The following is a 26,826-nucleotide window of genomic DNA, read 5'->3' on the forward strand; positions in this document are numbered from 1 at the left end:
TATATGCATATATATTATTAATTAAATATGACAATCTTGGACAAGTTTAGATAAAAAAAGGATTGATGATTATCCCAAGTAAACCTCTCTCTCTCTCTCTCTCTCTGTGTCTCTATTTCTCCCCAACTTTCTCACATTCTTGTGGCAGCAACGATGAAGGAGGCATCACTTCCTCCTCTCTTTCACTCTCTCTCTTTTTTGTCAAAAGTAACTAAAAACACTTAATGGCTTCGTTGGCAACAATAACATATATTACTGTTTTATGAACCTGCTTCAAAAATTATCAAATGAGCCTTATGAAGCCATCCGCTTCCCTTTTACCTATTATATTTCTCCCTTTTTTCTTTCCTAAGAGGCCCTACATGTAAGTACCCAAGCCCTTCTTGAGGCTTTTCTCTTTTCAAGGTGAGTTGGACGTGTGGCCTTACTTACCAAAGACTGGGTCCTCCAAAGGGAAGGAACTTGATGCAACACTTTGATTGGATTGCTTGAGGACTACAAGGATCATATTGCAAATGCTGAGCTACCAAAAATAAAAAAAATAAATTCATGAAATGGAAGTCATTATAGCTAAATTCATGATTTTCATTACCATATTAGTGTTAATTATACTGTTGAACAATTCTTAGGTCTGCAAAACTGTATCAATTATATCAAAGTTTACTTTTCAATTGTTGTAACTTATGAGGCCCAGAATGTATGTGAAAAAAACCTCTTATGTCCATAAGAGGTAAGTAGGGACAATATACTGCCCCAAGGAGCAATACCCAAAGGGACAGGTTTGGGAGCATGTTGAAGGCATGTCTCCAGTTCAAAACCTAGTTATGCTCCATATATCGTAAGAATGTTGGGTCCTACAAACAAGTCGAAGTATGTGATGATCTCACCGCTTGGTATTTTTGTAGCTTTGAACCATGGAAACAAGAAGAATGAAGGGGCTTCGGCTCTCGCCTAGGTGGTGGAATAACCCTCTTGCTCACTCGGAACTAGGGGCATGATAATCAAGCAGCACAGCACAAACACACACACACAACATAGAAAAGTGAAACCAAAAACAGTATTTGAGTAATATATATATGTCTAATTTAAGGAAAACACAAGATGTCTTCCTTCTCCTAGCTGCTTGCCTGGCTAGGAAAAAGATGTTGGATATCCACATCTTTGAGGAAGCCCTCAGTTCCATGTTATGACCTTAGTGTTGAACTAAAGCAAAGTTATAGGTAGCAGGTAGATTGGTGCTGATTTTTCCAGTAGGTGTTATGAACATAATTTCTTACATGCAAGAGTTAAAATAAATAAATAAACTGGATTCTGAAAAATAAAATTTTATTCTTAAAATTTCAGACATTCTAATTTGGACTCTACAAATTTTTTGATGAATGTAGTTGGTTCTCTTAAGAAGGTAGAATACATGTTCCCATGTTGGCTGCCTAACACAGAAAACAGCCTTACCTTTTCATTTTTTTTGAGAGGAAACCATAGTGGGCAAACTCACCCGGCTGACTTGAGAATAGCCCCAGTCAGTTCAGATCACCTACAAATCAGGCCACAAATCAAGGTTTGGGCTAACTCACCCCTGACTCAGCCCCACTTGGTTGGTCTCTCCCCTAACTCACCCAAAATTGCCTGGTTCTACTGCAGTGAATATACATTATGGTTATTTGAATACTCGACAGAGTCGATGAGTCAACTCGCTGACCCAATGACCCTGAGTTTGAGTTATGAGTTTGCCACTACTTTTCATTTTGTCTTTTGAAGGGTTAACTCTTTCTATTGAAGGAAAATTTTAGTCATTTTATATCCCAAATAGCCAGCATAGTGCTCGTGGTAGAACATAGAGACAAGTGCAACTTCCTTCTGTTGCTAGTAGGGGTGAACAACGAGTCGAGCAACTCGCACTCAACTAGTTAAAGGTCGGCTTGTGAATGAGTTCGAGCTGAGTCATTTGCTTAACGAGTCGAGTTCGAGTTCATAAGTCGACTCATTTAAATAATTGAGTTGAGTTCGAGCTCAACACGTAACTGCCGAGTCAAGCTAGAGCCTCAATAGAGTTTGTAGAGCCTTAATCAAGTCGATATATTCAAGCGAGTTTACGAGTTTGTCGAGCCTTAATCAAGCCGATATATTCAAATGCGTTTACGAGTTTGTCGAGCCTTAATCGAGTCGAGCTCGAGCTCAACGCGTAATGATGAATATCAATTCTATTCAAACGATTTTGTCGTGCCTTAATTGAGTCAAGCTCAAGCTCAAAATGTAACGACGAATATCAATTCTATTCAAACGAGTTTGTCGAGCTTTAATCGAGTCGAGCTTGAGTTCAACACGTAACTACTGAGTCGAGCTCGAGCTGCTTCCATCGAGCTATTCTCAAGCTTGAGCCGAGTCAGCCGAGCTCGAGCTGATTGAACTCGTGTTTACCCCTAGTTGCTACACTAGAAAAAAGGAGGACAATTAATGAACCAACTTTGTTTATCCGTAGAGAAAAGAGAGATCCATCGCCATGAGGGCCTCCCATTGGTAGAGTTGTTTCTTCTTTCTTGAGAGAAACTAAAGGGCATTTGATTGCTCAGGATCCAAAATTCATAGATCTGATGTGGGGATGTTTTTGCTAATATAGCGAAAGACCCATACAAAATTCACTGTTCATCAAATTAAGGATCTTATATTGGACTTAAGATCTACACTTTAAATTCTTATTTTACTTATATGCATTGAGAAAAAATCGTGGAGGGAGGATCTGATCTTAAATCTACGGTTCTCAAATTCTAAGGATCTCAAATTCAAGCGATCAAACTTCCCCTATAACGAAATGAGAAATAGAGAATAGAGATCCAAACACTGACAATCCAAAGACTCTACACATGAAGGTTCTGAGATTGCAGCACCATACAAAAGAGTTCCAAATCCCTTCCTGCACAGTTACAGATATTTACTTTCTAGCTGGAGATGGCAGCAGGCGGTAGTTTCAGAGAGAGAGTCCAGACTCTTCATCCTCCTCAAGGGTGGAGGTGTAGGTGAAGTAGAGAGCCCAAATGAGGCCGAACACACCCAACAGGATCCAGGCAAGGAGGTTGTTGCTGATGCCGAGGCTGAGGCCGGTGCCCTCTGTGCTCATCCTCTCATCAACGAGTGCCAGTGCGGGGCTCGAGACGGTGGCCGCATAGGCGGCAGCCATGAGAGATGCTCCCATGCCCACGCCCATGCCATTGCCTGCGGCAGGCTTCTCCTCCATCGAGCAGTGCACCCTGCCCTTCCTTGCCATTGCTGGCAAACCTGATATATGTAGAAATTAAACCAACATAATTTGTATCAGAAACAGTTCATACAGACACATATACACCCACACACAGCAATTCAGGATCCTTGCTTGAATAAAATTTTTGAGGTCCTTTTCGACACCCATGTCGAACTCAATTTGCAGCAGGAGAATTAGAGATCATACGTAAATTGACACACCTTTTACTACCAATGTCCCACAGAAGTTCTATTATGACTCTCTTTCTCTCTCTCTCCCCCCCGTTGAATGATAAATGGGATGTTTTTTTTTTTTTCATCAAATGTTAGATAAAAGCCAAGGTCTGACTTGCTACGTTTCACCTGATTTTTGCAGAGAAAATTTTAGTTTTCATGAACTAGGAAAGGAAAAAATAATATTTTTTCATTTCACCTAAAATATCGGGTGGTGCCACAGTGAGAAATCTCACTGTATATGATTACGAACCATGGGTAATCCGCTCACGCTTTAAAAATACCAAAATTTTTTCTATCAAAAAGTTTAATATGCATCTGCAACCCAGTTTGTTCAATAAACAGATTGCAGATTATACCAAACTGTGAAAATAAGTGTTGTTTGTTGCCTGAGTATGAAGACAAAAGTATTTTAATCTCAAAACAGGTGTACACTATGCGAACCCAAACAATAGCAACTCCAATTATCAGCATGACTGAGAGATTCTACTTCCATGATTGAAAGTTTCTACTACTATGATCACAGGTGAGGTACCAATGAGGATTTTGACAAGGGGAAAGCACAAGTGGGAATCCCCATGAAACCATAAAAAGGAACACCTCTACCATTGACAGATCCTTCAAAGCGACTGCTCAACTGGTGCTCACATGAATACATGAATAAGCTCTAATACAGAGAACAACCTTTATAAAATTTCAAAACAGAGAAGAAAAGAAAGAAGGTTTCATCATTTTCTTTACCTAGAACAGGGGATGAGGGCACCGCCACCCCGACATGGCTTCTTGGCACGAGGCAGCTGGCACGAGCAAAGGATGAAGCAGCAGTGCTTGCAGTAATGGAAGCCATGGCAAGAGAGGAAGAAGGAAGGCTGTGTGCGGCACTAGATTGGGTTCTCTGTGGTTTTGAGTTCTCAGTTTTTCTTCACAAAATTCTTATTATTGTTTTCTTTTCGATATCACGCCACGGGCTTGTGGCCGTCCCACCACACGAACTTGATATCTGGATACGCCCTATATTTCTCATCTTGTTTCCTCCAATAGCCGTGGTCCACGTGTCATTTTTCGAGTTTATGGATAAATTCCACGAATTGCCCCTGACATTGAAAGAAAGGACTGACCTCTAAAAAGGCCGAGGAAGTCTCATCTTTGATCAAAGGCAAAGGCAATATTAAGCTTGCTCCATAAGAGTTGGCTCGACTAGACCATAAAATAATATATAAATATAATTAATTATAATAAAATAATATATATATATAAATTAATATAAAAAAATTTATTAGGTTTAGTGTCCTTTTTTCTGGGCTCGGGCTTAAGAGTCATGCTGGGTATCGGGTACCCGCCGGAGGTCTGCCCTGGTGCCCAACCTTAAGCAATATTCGTGAAGTAAATGTTCATTTTTTGTAAAGTATGAGATCTTCTTTGCCAATATTTTCACATGGTTTTTCCAATTTCATTTACCAAAGAAGCAACAGTACCGAAAGTGTGACAATATATATCTCATTCTGTTTTAATTCTATAGGTTGTCTTTAAAAAGTATGACAATATATATCTCATTTTTGAGTAAGTAGAGAAAACTGCTACTTGAAAGAGAGCCAAAACTCTCACCCAACCTATTATTCCTTTAAGGTACACGACCTGTTTTTGGTGCCTTTGGATTTTGTCCCCTCTGCGCTTTAACTTATATATCGGAAATCTCATTTTTATAATACAAGAAGTTGATGCCCTTGACACTCGAAACAAAGACTTACCGCCTACCAGCCCCCATCCCAAGCGAGTGTGCCAACCTCCTCGAAGACAACAAGATATCATGTTTACATATAACGAGGTTCTGATCATAAATAACACATTACTCAATTATAAGAGGGACTCATGTTAACAAAAATCTCAATCCATCTAAGATTTAACAAAAGTACAATCACATTTACATATAGCTTCAGCTTCCTCACTACTGTTGTTGGACCAGGTTTACATATAGTGTGCAAATAAAGATAGAAACAGAGGTAGCCTACCTATTTTTTCACCTGCATGTCGAATGAAGTTAAAGTCTCCAATAACTGTGCAAGACAGCACTTCTGCGACCACCAATTGAGCTAAAATTTTCAATTTCACTAGTTGAGTGGGTAGATCAGTACCGAGATAGATCCCAAAAAATAGTGAAAGATTCTCCAGTTTCCTGCAACCTGAACGAAACTTTAATCCAAGCTGAATGACAAGTTAGATTCCACATACTTAATTTTTGGTGGATCCCAAGCACAAATTATACGAGCAATTCCATCGGTAAAAGAAAATTTAGAAATGAACACTACGTTATGAATCTCTTCTATAAACTATAAAGATACATTTTCTCAGCCACAAGTTGAGCGTTTAAGAAGAAAAATATCAAGTCTTTCTATTCTAATAAAAATCAACAACACTTTGTTGGGCAACTCTTCTAGCGAGCCCTTGTGCATTGCAAACAAACTACAGGCATTGAGAGGAAGGTTGAGATCTTGTAGTATCCTTATTGACTTACTGTTACTCGTTGTTCGAGTGTGTTGTGTTGGAATCACCTCCAAACACTCTTATGTCGTTATTTTTTCCCCTAATGCAAACAAATATGTTGTTCGAGCTGCAAAACTTTTGCTTCTCAAGGCAATTGATTTGCAAGATTCTATAAAGCCATTACTTCACACCCACACAATTAAATTTGATCAGAACAGCTAAGGAACATTGAAGATTTCAAAGATACTATCTCCTCCTAGAATTTTTTTCACTTGAAAATTTTTAAACAAATAAAAATATGTGGTAAATGTTTCTGCTATACAAAGCAATTTATAACTTTTTCTTGATTTTTTTTGCATGTCGTACAATATTAATATTAATCTTGGATGAGTGGGAAGATATCCCACTTCATGAGTGAAGGCTGATCCCTCCCCACTTCCTCCTATCCCCTGAGGTTCAAGACTGCTTTTGGTGTCTCGAGGTGTTGTCCCAATATGTCTCAACTTGCATGGTAGTGACCTCTCATGAAAACAGACAGCTACTAAGCATTGAAGTCATACTGTACCTAATTTGTCACTCCAAGTAAGAACCAATCTGCTCGGCCAAGTCATGGAGCCTGTACCAAGGGACACATGCAACTGTTCTAAAAAGATCTGGAATATTTTAAGAATATCCTGTTTTCAAAAGACATCAAGTCTTCGTATGAGAAAGCTCTAAATTTCAGTATCTTGAGGACTTGCATTCTCCTGATATATTATCACTGTTTTCCTGAGAATTTCTATGTTTACAGTTCAGTTTCTCTGGATATTTTAATTTCTGAGAAACACTGTTGATAATGTTATCCAGCACAGTGATCCTGCCAACATCCAGAACGACCATGTTTTGGTGGTGACCCAGAATAAGGAAGTAAAACTGAATGTTGCATGCTAATCAGGACTCTGTCGCTCTGATTTAATCGAATGTGCTCCAGAACAAGGAACAACGCTGAATTGCTGAAGATGATACAAGCCTACAACTATGTTTGCGGTGTATAGGCAGCCAAAGCGTATAAAATCTGCAGGACCGAGGACTTAGAAAACTCTACAGAATTGAAGAATCAATCAATTTGGCTTTTGACCTATAGTTACCCCATTTTTTCTTAAAATTGCTTTCCGGCTTTGGTCTGCTTACAGCTTCGATCCAGTTCCCCAGTTCCATCATCTATGGCAATGTTCTATAGTGTTTGGTTGCCGCTAGATTGCTTGACCAGTTAGGAGCAGGATCTAGATCCAATTGCAATTGAGAGAGAGAGAGAGAGAGAGAGAGAGAGAGAGAGAGAGATGTTGCACAGCCATCAAAAGAATTACTGATGATAATCATATACAGTGTAGCAATAAACCCAATCACAAACAGGACCTTAGGAAATAAGAATGAAACTCAATATGAGAGGGAAAAAGAAAAAATGAAGACAAAGCAAAAGGCAGGAATGCAAAGTACAAATAATCTTCAGGTCTGACAGAAAAGTTCCCAGTTGAACATTCTTTCTCAAAACACAGCTCCAACGAATCATCATTTTAAGTTCATTGAGAAGAAGTGTGCAGCATGATCAATCCCACTCTAGGTGGAAGAAACTGATCTTCCACTGTGTTTAAGCTAATGCAAGTCTCTTCACCACTCCAGCCATGTATTTTCCCTGGTGCTCTGCTAGTGCTAGCTCGGTCTCGCTTGCCTCCCTTGTGCTGTCACCAGCAAACACGCCTGCACCGTAAGGAGAACCACCACGGACACTGTCCATCTTGAACATCCCAGCGCCAAAAGTGTATCCAATTGGAACAAAAAGCATCCCATGATGACAAAGTTGTGTGATAGCGGTCCAACTGCACAGGTCACCAAATTGTCAAGAGCAGTGTAAGCACTGTTTGGGGTCAAGGACCAACAGTCTGTATTCCCAAAGATTCAAAATCATGAAGGAAACAAGTGTATTTCGCATCATGTTCTTTGGTGGCATCTCTTTAGAGTGTGTTTGACAAGTGGGATATTCTTCACTTTTGGTGAAGAATGTCCATGACGTGCATTAGCGAATCAAACGCAGAAACTATTGGGCACGAAATCCCCTTTCCCTGTTGAAGAGGAGGTGGAAGGTCCGACCTGTAGAGGCCCAAATATTTCACCCTGGAGAAGCCTACCAGGGTGAGAGCCACCATTGAGAGCTTCAGCCACCTCCTAAAGAAAGCTTTCCTTGCAGAATGATGCCAAAACTGTCAACCAATGCTGGTAAAATAGTACAGAGCATCTCTGGGCAGTAACATGAAATGGTATTGCTCATCATTTTATGTGCTGGACTACCACAACAAAGAGACAAGCTTTTGGGTGTTTGAACTGGTATGTTGGGACATTGAACAATAATCAAATAATAAGGTGGCATCATTTCCATCTGTCAGTTGCTAACTGAAATATTCATTTTTTGATTTTTCACGACAACATGTTCCAGAACCAAAAAACAAGATAGACACCTAACCAGATTTTACCAACTGCATGAACTTTTTTGTTTCTTGTCTTTTTTTTTTTTTTGGATGGGAAGGGAAATTCTGCCAGCTCTAATTTCATTTGTTCATGGCAGAATTCTGTAAAAAGGGAATGGGACAAAAAAATGAAGAATTCTTCTCCCACTTTCATTCCTTGCATGAAAAGCTGACCATATACCCACAGCTACTCAACAATGAGTTGTCATAATACATCAAAAAGACAATGAGCTGCAGACTGCCATAGAACTAATTCGGCAAAGAAGATAAAAAAGAACGAATGAAAATAAAAAACAATTTCATATTATCCATATTTTGGATGTTTGGAAAGGTAATACTTTTCAGAATTGGGAGTGAAATACCCAGATTATCCATATTTTAGATCTTTGGAAAGGTGACACTTTTCAGAATTCAGCCTGATATCCATGAAACTTCAAAAAGGTTGTCCATTAATAATTACCAGCCCTCAGGAATCTACAGGCACCTATAAGGTCATAACTAGTTTGTCAATGACTATACTATGAATGTCTTGTAAATTACCATAGATCTGGCTAAGTGGGTTGGCTTAAAGCTTCCAGGATGACATGCTGAAGGAGGTCAAGAGTTAACCTGTGTGCATTTATTGCCGCAAGGCCAGAAGGCTTTCCTAGCTGAGGATGAAGGGGTAAGTGCATTATTAAATCGAGCAACAAGTGAAACATAACATGATAAATATGCATTTCCCAGGTCAGCAAATCTAACATGTCCAAATGAATCTGTAGTTCCCCTTGCCACTAAAAGAAAACACATTAGCTGCCCCAGAATAAATGCCATCCATTTTCCACAAATTCACAAGTCATACATGGAAAGGATTTATCCTTTACCATGGCACTGATTGTTATTTAATGTATAGTATAGTCATCACCACTACCACCAAGGAGTTTCTTATCATTTTACTCTATTAACTGATGCAAGAGGAGCAGCAGACCAATATCTCAGAAAGAAGAACAACAAATCAAGAAAAACTTCCTAATAGGTAGAAATTGCAACGAGCTTGCACTAAGAGGATGGACAAAAACTACAATCCGAAAAGGTGAAAATAAGAGTGTCCGTGATGACTTTAAGATAACCAATTAGCCATCATTATCATAATTTCTTTTCACAAAATTATATGTTCTTCATCCCAAGAAAAGTCAGAACAGAAAATACAGTTCAAGCCTCCATACAAACCACAAAATTTGTTAGCCTTCACTGAATGCTGCACTAATTTTCCAAAGCTTGCTGAACAAGAATCAGTCATCATAATGATCATAATCCAGGTCAGAAAAATTTTCAGAAAATTTGTTTAGCCATTACCAGCCACCCTGGCTCCACCCCTATATCCAAATACTTATGACGTACAGCATTAATTTCCTGTTTCTCGAAGACATAATGGATAGGGCCAGTTTACATGTGCAGAGTTATTGGTTTGATGTACATCATAATGTAAAGCAATTTATGAACAGTTACTGTTGCAGGACTTCATATTTTAGAAATTTTTGTTCCTCTTTCATTTCTTCAGGTGAAGGGGCTCAATTTGGCTGTAATATAAATCACTAATATCTCTATACAAACTCAAGGTCATGCATAATACAGACTAGTGGAGAAAGCCAATCATTTCATCAGTTTCTGTACTTTGCGTTTTGCTCATGAAACCAAGGTTATCATCATTCCTATTCAGTTAGAAGAGAACAGAAATCATCATTAATTTCACAGGTAAATGGCTACTGGAGGAAAGTACATAAGTCAATATGTTACACAAAGTGAGGAATGCGGACTCAGCGTGTGTGCGAATCACTGCATCTATCTATCTATCTATCTATATATATATATATATATATATATATATATATATATATTATCCACAAACAACAGAATTAAACTAAACTGTTATGCTGTCAATGATTCAATCAAAAGGAAAACAAATTGTAGACTGCTTCCCTTGCACCCACACCTTAGCTGTCTTGACTTTGGTGCAGCCACTGTGTTGCCAGTTCATGTGACACAGTGACAGCAAGCCATGAATCAGAATATCATAAACATATGCAGCTGTCTGCATGTCACTGTCAACACACGTCTGTGTGCACTTAACTGTGCATGTTCTCATTTAGCTACAAAGGATATTAAAACCTAAACTAGGAAGATGACATGAACGGACAGGGAAAAGCTTACGCAGTAGTTTCTTGGCCGCCTCCTTGTGTACCAGTGCTGACAAAGAATCCTGCTGGCTTCCCTGCCAGCTTCTGCTCTTTCCACAATTGTCCTGTTGAATCAAAGAAAGCCTTCATTTGTGCAGCCATGCACCCATACCTGGTGGGGAACCCGAACAATATCCCGTCAGCAGCAGCCAATTCTGCTGCACTTATAATAGGGATATCGTTGTCTTTCGGAGGTACCTTCATCTGCTCCAGTACGTCAGGAGGCAATGTTTCTGGAACACGAAAAAGCAGCCCTTCAACACCCTCCATTCCATCTACACCTTTCTTCATCCTCCTCGCTAACTGCTCCACATGACCATACATGGAATAGAACCTGCCGTTCAGCATCAAATATCACCAAACGGAAAAGAACATAAGAGGCTCGAGGGAGCACATTAAGAATTTGAACATGGCTGAGCAATTTGGGGGAGTGTCGAAGGTCGTTTAAAAATATAATCTAGCCAGACTAGGCTGCATTAGTTTTTCCTATCAAATCAAAAAGAAAATATAAAAGAAAGTGCAGTACAAGTCGACTTTTCCACCAAAAATATTTCTAAAAGAAAATCGTTTGTGAAAATTGGACGACCAAAAAGGAAGAGGAAAGAATCGGAATAATTAGTGATGAAAATGTGGAAGCACCGTTAGCTAAGGGCGACATGGTATGAGAATTGATTTTCCCCAGAACATACAATGGGAGAAAATGGTTACGAACACGTAATCAGTGCCCATCTCCGACAAAGGAAATTTTATATTGCATTATGGGAAGTGGCAAAAATAAGAGACAAAAGCGCAATGTCATTGAAACTTGGAAATCATTTAATAAATAAATATATAACTATAAAAAGAATACCTTGGCAAAATTTAAAAATTAGACAACTAAAACATAAAAAACTGGCTTACATACATAAACTATATAATACAAAGAATAACTTGGCATATATTAAAAGAATAGGCAAATAAAACATAAAAAACTGGATAAACATGGAAAAGAGAAGTAAGACCGTGCAGCTATTTCACGTACAGCAAGAAATGCATATCGTGCCTTTGTTTATATTTGTAAAACGATTGGGTACTCTTTGCCCACCGAGAAAGTCTTCCAGTTGATTTGGCCAGCAAAAGAAAAGAACATTAAAAATAACACTTTTATGTAGCGGGACAACAAAACAAGCAGTGGACTATTAGACAACGGAAGTCAAAAAGACAACAAGGATAAGAACGCAAAAGAAGCTGGTTAAAAAACCGGAAACAGAAAGGGAAAAGCTTTATAAGAAATAAAGGGACACTTAATATAAAAAAAACATAAAACGAGGACTCGAGTGGGGTCAATAGAGTTACTGTAGTCACGTGATACACTCCAGGACTCCATTTTCTTTCATCTAAAAGGGACCAATGCAGGAAAATAGACCGGGTTCGTCATTCTCAGAAATCTTTAGATTATGAGTATCAGGGTAGAAGAAGGTCTTACACTATGAAGATCTTCAGCTTCTGAGCGTTGGCAACGGGTGAAGAAGATGCATCTTCGAAGGATGGGGTAACTTCTTCAACAGAAGGCCCGCTGTGGCTCCTGGCTTCGACCGGTGCTTCTCTTGCAGAGTGCTGAACCCCCTCAGAAGTAACAGACGGAAAGTGCTTCTTGCTTGGAACGCAGCCTCCTCCTTTCCCCATTAGAAAACGTTCGTATCGAACTCAAGAATCAAACCGCGCTTGCTTCCTGTGCTACAGAACTTCTAATTTTCATCAACAGGTTCTCCTGCTTATCCTTCCGCTTGGAATTTTGGGAACTTGTGAATCTCAGTGATCCTTGATTTTCTGCTTCCTTCTATTCCTTGGGAAAGATCTTAATTTAATACCGCAAACTCTAGGTCTTTTCCTTGCAAGCCTGTCCTCGAAGAGATTACCTTTTTCGGCTTTGGGGATTTCTTCTCAAACTTCTACTGTATTGGATTTCTGTTGTCGAGAACTTTCCGGAAAAATCGTATCCAGAAAACCTCGAACCCTTCTTCTCTTTGACACCGATTCGGCCGATCCGATCACTGCCCTTCTCGTAAAACTCGAAGGTACAGAATTTACGCTGGTTTAGGTTCTCTTCACTCAAGATCCCCTGTTGTTTCGCAGAATTGGGTCGAAGTCCCTACTCACTCCGCCGATAAGACGACTTCTCCACGAATATTCGCGTCCTTCTCCTCAAATTCCGTCTCCTAGTTCCGTAATTCCTCTCACTCAAGCCGAAACACAATTTCTTCGAGATCGACAATCCGCCTTAACGGTTTAGTTCATTCTCTTCCCTGTTCAAAAGCTCAAACTGAAAAGGCGAAAAACACACGCTTTCCTCAAAAAGCCACCACTCCCTTCAGAAGTAACTGCCCCACCGCTGAAACAGAAAAAAGAAAAAAGAAAAATAAAAATGTGATTGTCCGCCGGAAAAACCACCTGACGTCTCAGCAAACAGCATTCCGCTCTAGATCGCAAAAATCCCTCGCACAACACCTAAAAATCTCTCTTTTCTCCAAGACTCCACCGGGAATTCATCCACGTTCGCACTCCCCCTCCTCTCCTTCTCAGATCCGTCCGTGCTTCTCTGAAACAGAGCCTCCTCCTAGGAAACCCAGCGTCCTAACTAATTTCCCCACGAAACTCCCTCCAAAATGACAAGAAAACCGCAGTTTTCGCAACGAGATCTTCTTCTACGGCGAAGAAACGAACGGAAAAATTCACCGCAAAAATCAAGAAAATTTGAGTCAGAGATCGGAATCCGTGCTTACCTGCCCTCAATCTGTACGAGGAAGGGAGAGAGAGAGGGATTCGCACTCCGAGACGACGAGTAGAGGCCTCTATCCGTCTCGAATTATGCTGACTTTTGACCGTCCGGCCGCCATCTCTTCTGCGCCCTCCTTTCCCTATTTATACGCGCCCTCTCGTGGGGTGATAACGGGCGCTACTCGTCACTCCCTCGGCCAGTGAAGGGGGCGGATCTGTTTCTGCGGTTCGGGAACGACCCGATCCAATACAAGCAGCACTGCATCCGAACCCGATTGAGAGATTTCCAGCAACGGCACGGAGCAACGCCGTTAAAAGAACGTTCCAATCGGTTTCGAATTTATTCAAAAAAAAAGAAAAGAAGTCATCATGACAAATAGAAATCGTTTTTCAATTTAAAGTTTGATTTTCTTCAAAGTAATTTAAGAAACTTGATGAAAGAAAAGTTTTAATCATGAGAAACGTGGGCTCATTTATAAAAAGTAATTATTTTTTTTTTGAAAATTATAAATAAAAAATAAGCTTGGAAGGAAAGCTTTCTCTTCTAGAATAATAAAAAACAAGGGACATTAAAGAGATATGAAAACATTAGGCATAAATAAAGATGGAAAAAAAGAATTAATACTACTTCAAGTTCCCCTCTTGTATACAACAGTGGAAATAAAAATTTTTCATGAAGGAAGCGGAATCATAAAAATTTTTGATGAAGGAAGCGGAATCAAAGTTTCTAAATTTTGACACGGACCCAAATATCATTTTTCAAATTTTTTTTTATATAAGACAAGTAAAATTTTCTAAAATTTAGATGTAAATTAAAAAAAAACTTGAGGTGGGCACAACTCCTGCATGTATAATTTTATAACGAAAGTAATGCATTAGTTGATATGTAGGAAGGGGTTTCGGCTCTCGCGGCTCAAAATTAAGTGGCCTTTATCTGAATTGAAGATGATTCATTGAATGCTATTTTTGAGCACCTAAATTTTATGGTCGTATCGGTTACTTTCGTTGCCTACATATTTTTTCATAAACGCACATTTTATAATTTATATGATATCTTACTTTACTATTAAGATGGTCGGCCCAACGTCCAAATGTGTGTAATATTTTAAGCTACCGTTGCCGATATTTGTTTGACATGTAAACCAATGGTGTAAAAATCGGAAAGTGTCACGTATCAGATGGTAAAATGATACCGCGTATCGGCTTGCATCACTAAAACAAATTTAAGAAAACTAAAAAAATCGGGTTCAAAGGCTCAATGTCGGGCTGATTCAGGTGTGTATCGGCCGATACGCGTTGTTTTTCACAGAACTGATTCAAATGGTTATTGAAACCATTTTGTAGCGACATTTTTAAGCTTAGGGCTTGTTGAAACTATCATGAATTCATCTCAGAAAGAAAGTGTTTGAAATTTGAATTTGTTTTTGGTTACAAGTAAAGATTATTGACAAAGTCAGATCCCTCATGAAGAACACCAAATTCTAAAGAGAGTTCAAGACTGAGTTAAGGATGGGTATGGGCGCCTTGGGTTAAGTTGAAGAGTACCTGCCATAAGGGGAAGAGAGAGAAAATTTATGTGGGGAGGTCCATTACAGAATCCATTAAAAGCTTTGGAGGGGCCTTTTTTTTTTTTTTTTGAAAAAGTAATGATACAAAAAATGTATGGCCCTTCTGGATGACAGCCTAAAACTCGTTGGAAGTGTTCCGGCCGGGGCCTTGGGCTCCCTCAGATTTTAAAAACTTTAAAAATTTATATGTAAATTGAAAAAAAGTTAGTTTAATATATATAAATATAATTTTTAAAAATTTCTATTTTGACTCCTATTAAAATTTTGAAACTATAGTTTGGTTCCTGCGACAAAAAATTTCTGGCTCCGCCCCTACTTGGGTGAGACCTCAAAACGAGGTTTTGCCAAAATCTCGTTTTGCCTCAAAAAACAAGTTTTTGAAATGTTTGAGTGCGAGGTTTGAAAAAAAGACAAAAGTTAGTTTCGTAAAAAGGCGGAAAAACCTTGCCCCCCTTTCGGTTATTTAAAACCAGGTTTTGGATGAGTCGCTCAAACAAAAAGAGCAAAGTTTCTAAAACTCATTAAAAAAACTTGATTTTCATAAAACCTAGTTTTTAGTCTAAAAAACCTAGTTTAGGGCGTGTTTAGATGATGTCAAAACTGGGTTTGCTAGAAACTTTTTGACAAAATCCATCTTTCACATAAGGCAGAAAAAAAATCTACTCTCCAAGCCTTTGAGACAAAAATAGGTTTTGCATCTAGAAACCACATTTTTGTCTGGTCACCAAAACACCTAAAATAGTTTTTAGAAACTACTTAAAAAATTCATTTTTCCAAAACCTACACTCTAGAAACCATCATTTTTTGAGGATATCATCCAAATGCCACAGTAATGTTCTCAAAATTTGTAGTAATTTGCACAAAAAATAAGAATAGGTGTGTTGTGTATTTGATCAATAATGATCTTATCCATGCAAAGATGCAATTAGAGGAACTAGTGGGTATAAGTATCTTTACTTGAAGTCACTTGCTGGATGAAAAAAGTAGTTATAGCTGTTAAACTGTGAAGTGTAAATCTTCTTACATCTTTCTTATTTCAGAAAATATATGCATCATCTTGCTAAATACTGCACATTTATTTTTAAGCTGGGTGTGCAGCTATGTATTTTGATTACTATGCTTGTCTTCTTCACGATGTTTTTACGTGTTTGCTTTTGGTTTCTTATACTAAATGTTGTCAATGTCATATTTACATGTTATACATGCAAAACAAGATCACACCTCCATTAGAGGTTTTGGTGTTTCTACATCATTTGTCATGCATCCTCAATTCTCATTGTGAGGAAATAAACTTGAGGGAAAAGTATTGTGCCAAATAAGTGTTTATGCCTCTCTCTCATTATATTAGTGTAAAGAAGACCCTATATTTAAGGATGGGTGTCGGGTCGGGTACAAGGTACCTGACCTGACTCGGGCCCAAAAAAAGGCATCGGGCCAGCCCGATAAGTTATCGGGCCGGCCCAACCAAGCCGGTTCTGCCCAATAAGATTTTTTAATACATATTTTATTGTTTTTTATATATAATTATAAAATTTTATTATGATTAATTATATTTATATATTATTTTATAATATATATATATATATATATTAATTTAAACAGGCCGGGTTTAGAAGGGACTCGGGCTCGGGTTTTAGATGTCCACCCGGGCCTGGGCTTGGGTTTCGGGTGTCGGGGCTGGCCTGAGCCCAAATCGGGCTCGGGTTCGGGTTTTAGGTGTCGCTCGGGCCCGAATTTTGGGGTCGAGGCCGATCCAAGCCCGACTCCTTCTCGGGCTGGGCTGGGCTGGCTCAATGCCCAGGCTTACCTATATTATATTCTCAGGTGATCGAGGCTTAATTCACTATTTTAGTTTAGATAACCAAAAGAGGAATGGGTTCCCTTCTAAATGTAAAAGTGAAAGCATTTTCCTTGTGGAAGCTCCCTCCATATGCTTCCCACGTAAATCCTGCAACATAGTTCCATAGGTGCTCAAGGGTCAAGCAATAAAAGGTTTCCTCGCTTGGAGCTACCTAGGCTAGAGACAAAAATCACAGGCTTTACTTTCTAACTAAGAGTTCAGTAGCTGCATGGAGGTTATTCAGCACACAAGTAATTGAACTCCTTGTTTTTTTTTCTCAATTATTTTTCAGAGTTCGAGATTCTTGTCAGTTCATATGATTCATATATTTGGACATGCTGCAGACATCTTTACACTTGCACCTGTATATTACCATGATGGTTTCACTTTCTGTTATTCAACGGGGCAACATGCAAGGAAAGTAGAAATGTTTGCACAATGACAAAGGAAAGCAGACATGAGAAATGCATTACGAATAGCAATTTGAACAGTACATGTTCTTGCTAAAGCATGGTCTGTTAGTTGAGTTTGTAGTTTGTACTCATTGATTTTTGAATCATTTTGCAGGAAATAAGTGACAACCTTGAGGATAACAGCAATGAGTTGATTCTGTCGGATCTTGGTCTTCACGCACATGACGAAGGAAGAAGTGGAGACAATGAAAGAAGAGGTTGTGAGGACTCTCGAGAAGCTGGAGGAGGAGAAGAACTCAATAGTAATACGAATGGCAGAGTGAAAGAAGATACTGTGCAGAAAATTCAAGAACTCCATCAGTTTGGAGGAGGACTAACAAGCACCCTTTACTTTCGATCTCTAGTGGCTGCCTGCTCATATGATGTCGTGCTTTCTGTTTCATGTTGATCACCTGCATGATGTTTCAGTCTCCTGTGTGTTCTTTTGAGTTCATAAACAATTTTGAACAACATTCCTTGAATTAAGACTTGCGTTGATTTGCTTGGTAGTGATCTAGTTTGCTGTGGCTGGAAAGTCGTGAGCCTAGACATTCTCTAAGTTCCATTAGAGCTTGGGAGCTTGTTTGCCATTTGCCTAGTAAAATAGGCCAAGCTTTCAGTGTTCTACTGTTTGCTCTAGGTAGGATCTTGTGGATTCATTCAGGGGCGGAATCAGGATTTTCTTCAGGGGCGGGCCGACAGTCTAACATCTTGATCCGAGAAGGGCCAAACTGAATTCTAATACTAAAAATACATTACACAATTTAAAATATTATTTTTTTCAATGAAAAAAAAAATTCATTGGTTGGGGTGGGGCCATGGCCTAGGTGGCCCCCCCTTCCCTCCGCCCCCGGATCCATTGTTGTTTTGATCTACACGACGACCATAACCTAGCATTTTGGCACCAGATATTTTGGCCCTTGGTCTACTCAGCTCAAGTAGTCTCATGCTGAGCCATTTGAAATTATTTCATGTAGGAGCTACCTTTTAGACATGATACCGAAACATACAAGGGAGGAGCTAGAAATTTTTCATGAGGATGACCGAATTAAAGTTTCTAAATTTTAAGTAGGGCCGAAATATAATTTCTTCTAAACTTTTATATAGAATTTACATGTAATCTTTTTTTTTTTAAAAAAAAAAATTGAGGTGGGGCTAAGGCAATGCAGGCCTTACCTTGACTCCGCTCCTGGAAACATACCCATTGTTTGTTAAATTTTTACTGTGTTAACTTGGGAAGACATGTTTGTATGATTTTTCCAAATTTCACTTTTTACCCTTATGAGAAGGGTCTTCCATTTAATTAGAAGGGGTATTTTGGTCATTTTAGTTCATAATACATGGTTCCTTCTTTGGGCCATAAACTATATCTTAGTCTGCCTCTTTAATTTAGCAAAAAAAACTGCTCAATCAATTACGAATAGAATTAGGTTTCTAACTCAATCAATTACAATAGAATTAGGTTTCTAACGTGTTGAAAGAGTTCTTCAGCTAACAAAGGTACAACCGGGAAGATTTGCTTAGGCGATCACCCAAAGGAAAGACATGAACCAAAATCCTACTAGATACCTTTTAACTTGGGTATTGTGCCGTATCGGCCTTACTTCAAAGCCTTATCCCAATCGCAAAAACTTTAACGCCAACCAAAATCAAACCGATAAATTTTATCTTCAAACACCCAAGACCTTCTTTTGAATATACTTTTTTGTTTTTTTTCAGTCTACAAATCCGCCGAGAAGGAGAAGAAGGGCATGTATTGTCTTGTTGGTCCACCAGTCGTTCAGCAGAATTCCACCAGCCTTGATCAAGGCGGAGATTTCCATGTCGTCTTGCGACCAGTTATAGAAGTCTGCCCAACTCCAACTGGTTGGTTTTCACAAGCGAGAAAAATACTTTCAAAACGCTTCATTATGTGAAAAACTAGACTTAAGAGTGAAGAGCTCACGGCCTCGACGTTGCAGAATTTTAATGAGCTCAAGAACTAAATGCCCGTCTACTAGAAGATCTATAATTCAGAACAGGACCCAATTATATGAAATGATAAACAGAGACGTTCAAAAATAAATAGCTAAATAAATAGACAAAACAAAGGATGTGTCAGTAGGACAACCACAAGGAACGAATGTTTTTCTCTTCTGACTTGTCCATATTGTCTTTATACAACTTACTAATATAGCATTATAAACAGACCTACACGAGCATAATCAGAATTTTTTTTATGAGGGAGCCGAATTAATGTTTCTAAATTTTGACACACGGCTTCCGTCACCGGCTCTCCTATCATCAGTCGCCAACTTCCTTGACCTTCTGGCACTGGGCAGGCGTCAGCCCCCATACATGGTCTTATGACTTTGCGGAGATATGTGTTTCGGCAAATAGTCACTCGGGCCTGGTCACTGCGACCCCCTTTTTGAGGGGGCACCCTTTCTCTCGAAATTACGGGGCTATTTTGTCGAGTTCCTTAGAGTTTATATAACTTATTCTTAGCTTTTTTCGTTTTAATATAGTCATATATATTGACCTGCAGGGGCGGCGAAGCTATAAATTTTTCATGAAAGGAGACGAATTAAAGTTTTTAAATTTTGATACGGGTCAAAATATCATTTTTCAAAATTTTTATTAAAATTCACATATCTTTTTTTTTTTGAAATTTTTTTTTTTGAAATTCAGGTGGGGCCAAGGCCCATGCAGAACCCCTTGACTCGTCCTACATACCTATGTTTTTTTCAAAAACGTACTTACGAAAGAGGGCCTAAAGCCCTCTCATTCTCTAGAGGGCCTAAAGCCCTCTCATTCTCTTTGCTTTTATGATCTTCACCTATGTTAGACTTAGTTGGGGCATATACACTGGTCAATTACAGCTTAGCAATTCCACTGTTTATCGTTTAAGGAGGTAGCAATATAACAATTGAACCCACTTTTATGTAGTAACATATCGCATAGCGTTTGAGCCAATAGATATGATCCTCATTTCCTAGCAATTTCGGTTCTCAACCGAAAAGGTTAAGAACCAAAACAATCAACTACTTAACAATGTTTTTTATAAGTTTTTAAAGATTTTTCACAAAATCTGACTAAACTTTTCAAAATAAAATAGGGCTTTACAAAAACTCACAGAAACTAAACTTTTCAAAATAAAATAGGGCTTTACAAAAACTCACAGAAACTAAACTTTTCAAAATAAAATAGGGCTTTACAAAAACTCACAGAAACCAAAATGATGACGCTCATCTGACCAACTATTCTATGTCCCTTGAAACGTACACCTATCTGGATCCAATTCAATATTTTTCTATGTGTCGGCATTGTATGGCTTCAAGCCCTTTCAGTCCAAGTTGGATCCAGATTGGATATTTGCTGTAAACGGGTTTGGTTCGAACTTCTTGCCCAACAACCCGTTTTGGATTTGAAGCTACCGTTATCCATCCCGAATCCAACTCGTCCACGGGTCCGAAATAAGTGGCGAGACAGGCTTGACCCGTTCCAAACCGCCAGCTCAGGTGAAGTTCCCGTTTATTTCCCCCAAAACAGGATATACTGGGTCCTTTTCAGTTCCCGTTTCTCGATTTATCCCGTTTTTTTGAGATAAGCGGGTAAACAACCGTACACTAGAACAGGGTGGGGCCTGAAGGAGACAAACGGAGCCCCAAAAAAAAAATAGCATGGGAACGTTCCCATATTCGTTTTGCTAATCGCACATGTTGACCGTTTATCTTCGGATTTGGCTGGGAACATTATGATCTAACGGTTGTGGTGCTATTTGTTTTTGAGTTATGTAGGTTTTGATCTCATGTATAGAAACTGTTTTTTGAAGGGAACCGGGAGGGCATATGCTCTCCTTCCGGTGGTATATATTTCCGAACCCGACGGCTCATACTCCTCTTTTTTCGCGCCGCCAAGCGTTGCCGCTGCGAGTTCCGGCAGCCGGCTTCTCTCTTTTTTATTTTTATATTTTTTTTCTTGTCGGGCATTTGGTTGACTGGATATCTTTCTGGCACCCTCTGACTCCTTGTGACGAGAAAAAGGGAAAAGGGAGAGCCCGCGTCCTGGAGATCAAGCTGCGGTATGGGTTCGTGATTGCTAGGGTTTTCTGGGACACTTTCATTCTCGAGTTGCCGCGGTCGGTGACTGAATTTCCCTGGTTTATCCTTTGCAGTCGGAACGCCGTCGATTTCTAGCTCCTTTTTGCTGCCTTTCCTTCTTCTTCTTCTGCATTTAGGGTTTCTTGTTGCAATCGATCGTGAAGGCCTGCCGAAATTTCCACAGCACGAGGTCCAGCTTATCCTACATTGGGTTGTTAAGGCGCTTCATTGATTTCTTTGACGACTCTTGGGATTCTTCAGAGACGGTTGTGCACGAGCGGTTTGATTTCTTGGAAGCGCGGCTTCTTCCCACCTAATTTTGGTTTGTTGCGCAATGCTCTGGATCCTTCATCGATTTCAGGGTTGCATCTATTAGGTTGGATCAAGATGGAGTGGATTTCGAACGATCTGACTGAGATCATGCGGAGGCCGGCGATCGTTGAGGCGATGGTCGATATCTTGATCTGTGTGGTTCCGATATGGGTGGCCGTAATGATTGGCCTGGTGATCGGGTGGTCGTGGAAGCCGAGATGGACTGGGTTGCTCTTTCTGGGCCTTAGAAGCAAGTTTCGCTTCTTCTGGACGGCCATTCCTCCAGGATTGGGGGCACGGCGCCTCTGGTTTGCTTTCACTGCTCTCTCGGCCTTTTCCGTGCTCCGCCGGCTATGGTCCAACTTCTATATTTCCAAATCGAAGAGTGAAGGGTCTCTCTTTGTGGAATCGTCCGTGATGGATGATGACTCTGAAGGGTACTCTTCATTTTGCTCTGAAGTTCTTTATATGTGTATTTGTTTCTCTAGTTACTTTGTTTGTTCGTAGATTCAATGGAGTGATGACGAGGATTAGCGATTTTTTAAACAAATTGTTTACTGCTTAAGTTTCTGGTTAAAGCTGTTTTTATAACTTGTGGTTTTGTACGTTCGAAAAATCAAACAACTGACTTCAATATTGAAACTTTAATTTTTTTTATATTTAAGTTAGAATGCTTAATAGTTTGGGCATAGTGTAGACTGTATTTGCTGAAAATGTGACAATTTTAACTCGTTGAGCTGCCGAAATTTCTCAAATTTGTTTGTAAACGTTTCCTGCATATCACAGGATACATTCTGATGATTCTGTTGGAGTGAAGGATGCGGTTACCGAAAAAGATCTTGAGCACCTATTTCATGTCATGGAGGGTAAGGATGGGGCCGTAGCTTGGCAAAGTATGATGGATCGCACTACTCCTAACATGACTTACCAAGCTTGGCGATATGAACCTGTGGTAAGTTCCTTGTACTGAAAGGTGTTTTCCTTTATATTTTTTTGGGAGAATAGGTCTGCTAAGAATTGTCACCACTGCATTTTTTTCCTCATAAGATGACTCACCTGTTTATCAGAATTTATGGATGGATAATGAATTTGTGATGCTCTGGCATTAGGAATAAAGCAGTTTGTTGATTACAGGTGGGTTCCACACAGTATCGCAGCAAAACTGTTTTTGAAGATGCAACTCCAGAGATCGTCAGGGATTTCTTTTGGGATGATGAATTTCGAACTAAATGGGATCCAATGCTTATCTATTGTGATCTATTAGAGGAATGTCCTTCAACAGGAACAACAATTGTTCATTGGATAAAAAAGGTTTGCAGAAACCATCACAAAGTAAGCTTTGTCTTTTTTCCCTTCTCTTCTTTCTGTCTGAATTCATCTTCTTTTTGTTGGCAGTTCCCTTTCTTCTGCAGTGATCGAGAATACATAATTGGTCGTCGGGTATGGGAATCTGGCAAGTCATTTTATTGTGTGACAAAGGTACTGTCTTAACTCTTAACCCAGGAGCTGCATCCTTTTTATTCTCTATTGTGTCCTTTTTTCATTCTTATAAAGGTTTCCTTTATCTTTGTTCCTTAATAATATCGGTTTTGTTTTTTTTTTTTTAATTCTTTGCTCGTCTGATTTTCATGTTATGAGCTTGGATTTATTTCTTTTGAACGTAAAGGTGAATCCATAATGTTCAATTTCTCAAATAATAATTTTAGTTTCCTCCTTCCAGTACAATTTATTTGAGATGATAGGGGTATGTAAATTTGAAGTTGACTTTTTAGCTTGCTTGCCTTGAGATTCAAAAACCTGTATGCCAATCTGTTTCTATGGCAAGTACCTGGTATTCATGTGTTATCACTTGCGTTTCCATATATCTGGCTTGCTTGCTTCCAAAAAATAAAATCGCAGCTGGGCTTAAGTGGTCTTGCTTTGGTCGTAGAAAATCTTTAATTTGGTGTTATTTGTAGCCCCTTATTATCACGTGCTAATGGTAGTGCTGGCATTTGAATGTACTGTTCTTTAATAGCTGTTGTTGGCTCATAACATGTGTTATATTGCACAATTTTATGTAGCCTAAAATGTGATTTGTTATGATCAATCGCAACTAAAGGAAAGACTTGTGCTATCCAACCTTGAAACTAGTTTCTAAAGTTCTACAATGGTTTTGTCCCATTTGTGAGACAGTATAGCACAAGGTGTATCTGTCAATAAACTGTTAGAGGTACCTAGGAAGCGTCAAAGCTCCCTGAGGAGTGGTGTGGAGGCCACAAATGGTTCCTTAAATCCCTCTACTATCCTAACAGTTAGAGGTGAATTTGTACATATTTAAGGGGAACATGCAGTATGACCCTATGAGGCCAACCTGATGGATGAGGGAGAAGCCTTGTTTGTTTTCATATGGGCCTATTTCTACTTCCAAGAAGTTTGAAGAGTAAAAGTTTGAACGTTGCAACTTATTATGTAACTTTCGAATCTTTATGAAATACTCTAAGCCCTCAATGTAAGTTATGCCAATTGTTTTGAAAATGTTGCAACTAAAATAATCCTCAGATGCTTTCCTTTTGGATAATACTTCAATACTTTTATTGGGTTTGAGTGTTCATTTATAATGATATGTAATGATCAAAATAATATTGAACTGGGAGGATTAACATCCTTAAAACAGAAATGGTTGCTTCAGCTGTTCAGAACTTGCAAGCTACCCTGAATGGTGGTAATTGAAACCGTCAGATAAATAATATTTTCATTCTAAAAGTTAAGCGTTGGATATTTATTGAACTGAAAGCTCAAACAAAGAAACCTTTTTATTCTAAACGAATATACCTACTCTAATTTTCTTTTTGTATCAATATTTTCACATGTATTTGTTTATCGCTATACTTCAATACTCAACATGCCAGCTACATGTTTGAGTATCCGTTCAATATAATAGATTCCAGGGAAGTTTGAGAGTCTTGAGACTCAACATCAAATGGTAGACATTATTTCATATCATGATTTCTTTATTCGCTGAACTGCAGGGAGTTCCACATCCATTGGTGCCCAGGCGTGACAAACCACGGCGAGTGGATCTCTATTTTTCAAGCTGGTGCATAAGGCCTGGTACAAAAAATACATTAATATCTTGGTGCATGCATGCTTCCTGAAATTTCTTTTGAACTTCGTATCTTGGATTTGATGTTTATTCCTGAATCTCTTTTCTCAGTCTTAATTTTTTTTCATGTTCAGTGGAATCTCGGAAAGGTGATGGTCAATTGTCTGCTTGCGAGGTGACACTCATACATTATGAGGACATGGGCATCCCAAAGGATGTAGCAAAAGTAGGTGTTCGTCATGGGATGTGGGGCGCTGTAAAGAGATTGCAGTCTGGTGTCAGAGCATATCAGAACGCCAGGAAATTAGGGGCCTCACCATCAAAGTATGCTCTTTCTGCACAAATAAGCACAAAAGTTCCTTCAGACTGTAGCTCCAAACCTCCCGAATCCTCAACCCAGCCCGCAGTTGTTAACAACGAGAATGCTCCGACTCTGAACCTGCAAAGGGCAGAAAACGCGAATCATTGGAAGTGGATTGTCATAGGTGGCACTGTAGCCGTGGTTTGTGGCCTCCATACGGGTATGTTGGGCAAGGCTTTACTATTTGGAGCGGCACGAAGGCTTGCAAGAAAGTGAACTTCCATAAAATACGTGCTTGTAAGCATTGGAGACTCGGTCTTTCTTGTGACATGAATTGGAGATTGGAAAATACGGCAGGAGTTGGAAGCTACTTATAATTTTGCTCTCTTTCTGCAGCTGAGCTGGCATCACCATCGATTTATGTTTGTATTTGTAAAATAAGGGATTTGGCATTAATATAGTTGGTCATCGTGCATAAACTTGTGATTTGTGTTCACAAAGGTATTGTGGTATGTCTATGAGGCACGTCTGGGTTTCTTGTTTGCAGCTGCAAGGTCTATCCGTGGTGGAAAGTTGTATTGTAGATTTCTTTCTGTTGACATTTTCCCGTCAGCATTGTGCTATGTTATACCGCAATATTCAAGGTGCGCTCAACCATGTCAGGCACATTTACATGGACGATTGTCTTGGGCAGATCTGGATTTGTAGAGGCTTCTGATGGTTTGGTTATATTAGTATCGTGCTCCAATCAGCGGTGTTAATTTTGTGCATTTTGGATTAATATATCTAACTCAGTGAACAATACCGTAACCCGTTCACTAAATGGATCACATGGATCTGACCTTAAGTCTATAACTCAGTGCTCCTTATAATTATAAACCCTGATTCACATGAAGTTGGTATATGTTAAGCTTGCCCATGTATTTCATTCCCTTTTCTCTTTCCCACATACCAGCTCTCGAACCCTGGATTTCTACCATACCAGCATTTGGTAGGGTGGAGGCAGGGGGGAGGCCCGGTAGGCTGTGGCTTCACCCCAACTACTTGAAAACAAAAAAATTACATTGAAAAATTTAAAAAATTTTAGTTGCGTAATATATTTTTTGAATTCGGGTTTCATTTGACCCTACCTGGATAAGTTCGTTGGCCCGTCCCTGAAAAAAATTCTCGCTCCGTCCCCATATGGCACCAACGGCATTAAGTTTGCCTATCTATCCCCCCTATGGCGCCAATGGCATTAAGTTTGCCTATCTAATGATCGAATTGTGTGTTCGGTATATAAATTCTACTCTGTGTCCAACAATGGACGCGTTTAAATCTTGCCTCTCCCTGAATTTACATGCCCACAGGGATGGATGTCGGTCACAAGCGCCAACTTTACCACTGGGGCCACTTACAAACATCAGCATATTTGGGTCTCTACGACTGCTGATCCAAACCTAAATCCAGTTCGTCGTCTTGGTAAAGAAAACTAAGACTGATTAATAATTGGATTCAGACTTGTATAATGCAATTTCTTGTCTGAATCAGAACCCAATCAATTCCCTATATCTAAAATTCAACTCTGGTTTGTTTTAAGAAGTCGCACCCAAGACCCGAGTCTCAATCCGAATCCTATCGAACCAGACCCGAAAGAAGGGCTGGCTTGGTGACAACCTAGACCGACTTGAGTTCGATGTTTCTACATCTTCTTAGGCACAATGTGACAAAATCCGTTGTGCTGGTTTGGTATGAAGCAAGGTTTTAGATTTGCAAGCTGACAA

The 26,826-nt window shown here is 39.3% G+C and overlaps 3 protein-coding genes across 5 annotated transcripts; 1 reads left to right on the top strand and 2 right to left on the bottom strand.

The window, feature by feature from the left end:
* Window positions 1-2,817: 2,817 nt before the first annotated feature.
* LOC116255541 (photosystem II reaction center W protein, chloroplastic) lies at window positions 2,818-4,412 on the bottom strand. The gene is made up of 2 exons (XM_031631403.2): window positions 4,210-4,412; window positions 2,818-3,273 (listed from the first exon to the last, which is right to left on the bottom strand). The coding sequence occupies exons 1-2, from the start codon at window positions 4,313-4,315 to the stop codon at window positions 2,966-2,968; spliced, it is 414 nt and encodes a 137-aa protein (XP_031487263.1). The 5' UTR covers window positions 4,316-4,412; the 3' UTR covers window positions 2,818-2,965.
* Window positions 4,413-7,271: 2,859 nt separating this feature from the next.
* On the bottom strand, window positions 7,272-13,570 carry LOC116256029 (probable NAD(P)H dehydrogenase (quinone) FQR1-like 2). 2 transcript variants are annotated; one of them, XM_031632158.2, is made up of 4 exons: window positions 13,429-13,570; window positions 12,132-13,037; window positions 10,641-11,000; window positions 7,272-7,805 (listed from the first exon to the last, which is right to left on the bottom strand). In XM_031632158.2, exons 2-4 carry the CDS (start codon window positions 12,329-12,331, stop codon window positions 7,577-7,579), a joined length of 789 nt encoding a protein of 262 aa, XP_031488018.1. In that variant the 5' UTR covers window positions 12,332-13,037; window positions 13,429-13,570; the 3' UTR covers window positions 7,272-7,576. The 2 variants fall into 2 exon arrangements, with proteins under 2 accessions (XP_031488018.1, XP_031488019.1); XM_031632159.2 differs by lacking the exon at window positions 13,429-13,570 and having other exon boundaries at window positions 10,641-10,969; window positions 12,132-12,273.
* A 7,585-nt stretch (window positions 13,571-21,155) lies between these two features.
* On the top strand, window positions 21,156-25,741 carry LOC116256411 (uncharacterized). 2 transcript variants are annotated; one of them, XM_031632773.2, is made up of 7 exons: window positions 21,156-21,346; window positions 21,440-22,114; window positions 22,464-22,629; window positions 22,812-22,988; window positions 23,073-23,156; window positions 24,689-24,770; window positions 24,897-25,741. In XM_031632773.2, exons 2-7 carry the CDS (start codon window positions 21,753-21,755, stop codon window positions 25,337-25,339), a joined length of 1,314 nt encoding a protein of 437 aa, XP_031488633.1. In that variant the 5' UTR covers window positions 21,156-21,346; window positions 21,440-21,752; the 3' UTR covers window positions 25,340-25,741. The 2 variants fall into 2 exon arrangements, with proteins under 2 accessions (XP_031488633.1, XP_031488632.1); XM_031632772.2 differs by having other exon boundaries at window positions 21,156-22,114.
* Window positions 25,742-26,826: the final 1,085 nt, after the last annotated feature.

The sequence above is a fragment of the Nymphaea colorata genome, chromosome 6 (genome assembly GCF_008831285.2).
Source record: "Nymphaea colorata isolate Beijing-Zhang1983 chromosome 6, ASM883128v2, whole genome shotgun sequence".
Classification (NCBI taxonomy): domain Eukaryota; kingdom Viridiplantae; phylum Streptophyta; class Magnoliopsida; order Nymphaeales; family Nymphaeaceae; genus Nymphaea; species Nymphaea colorata.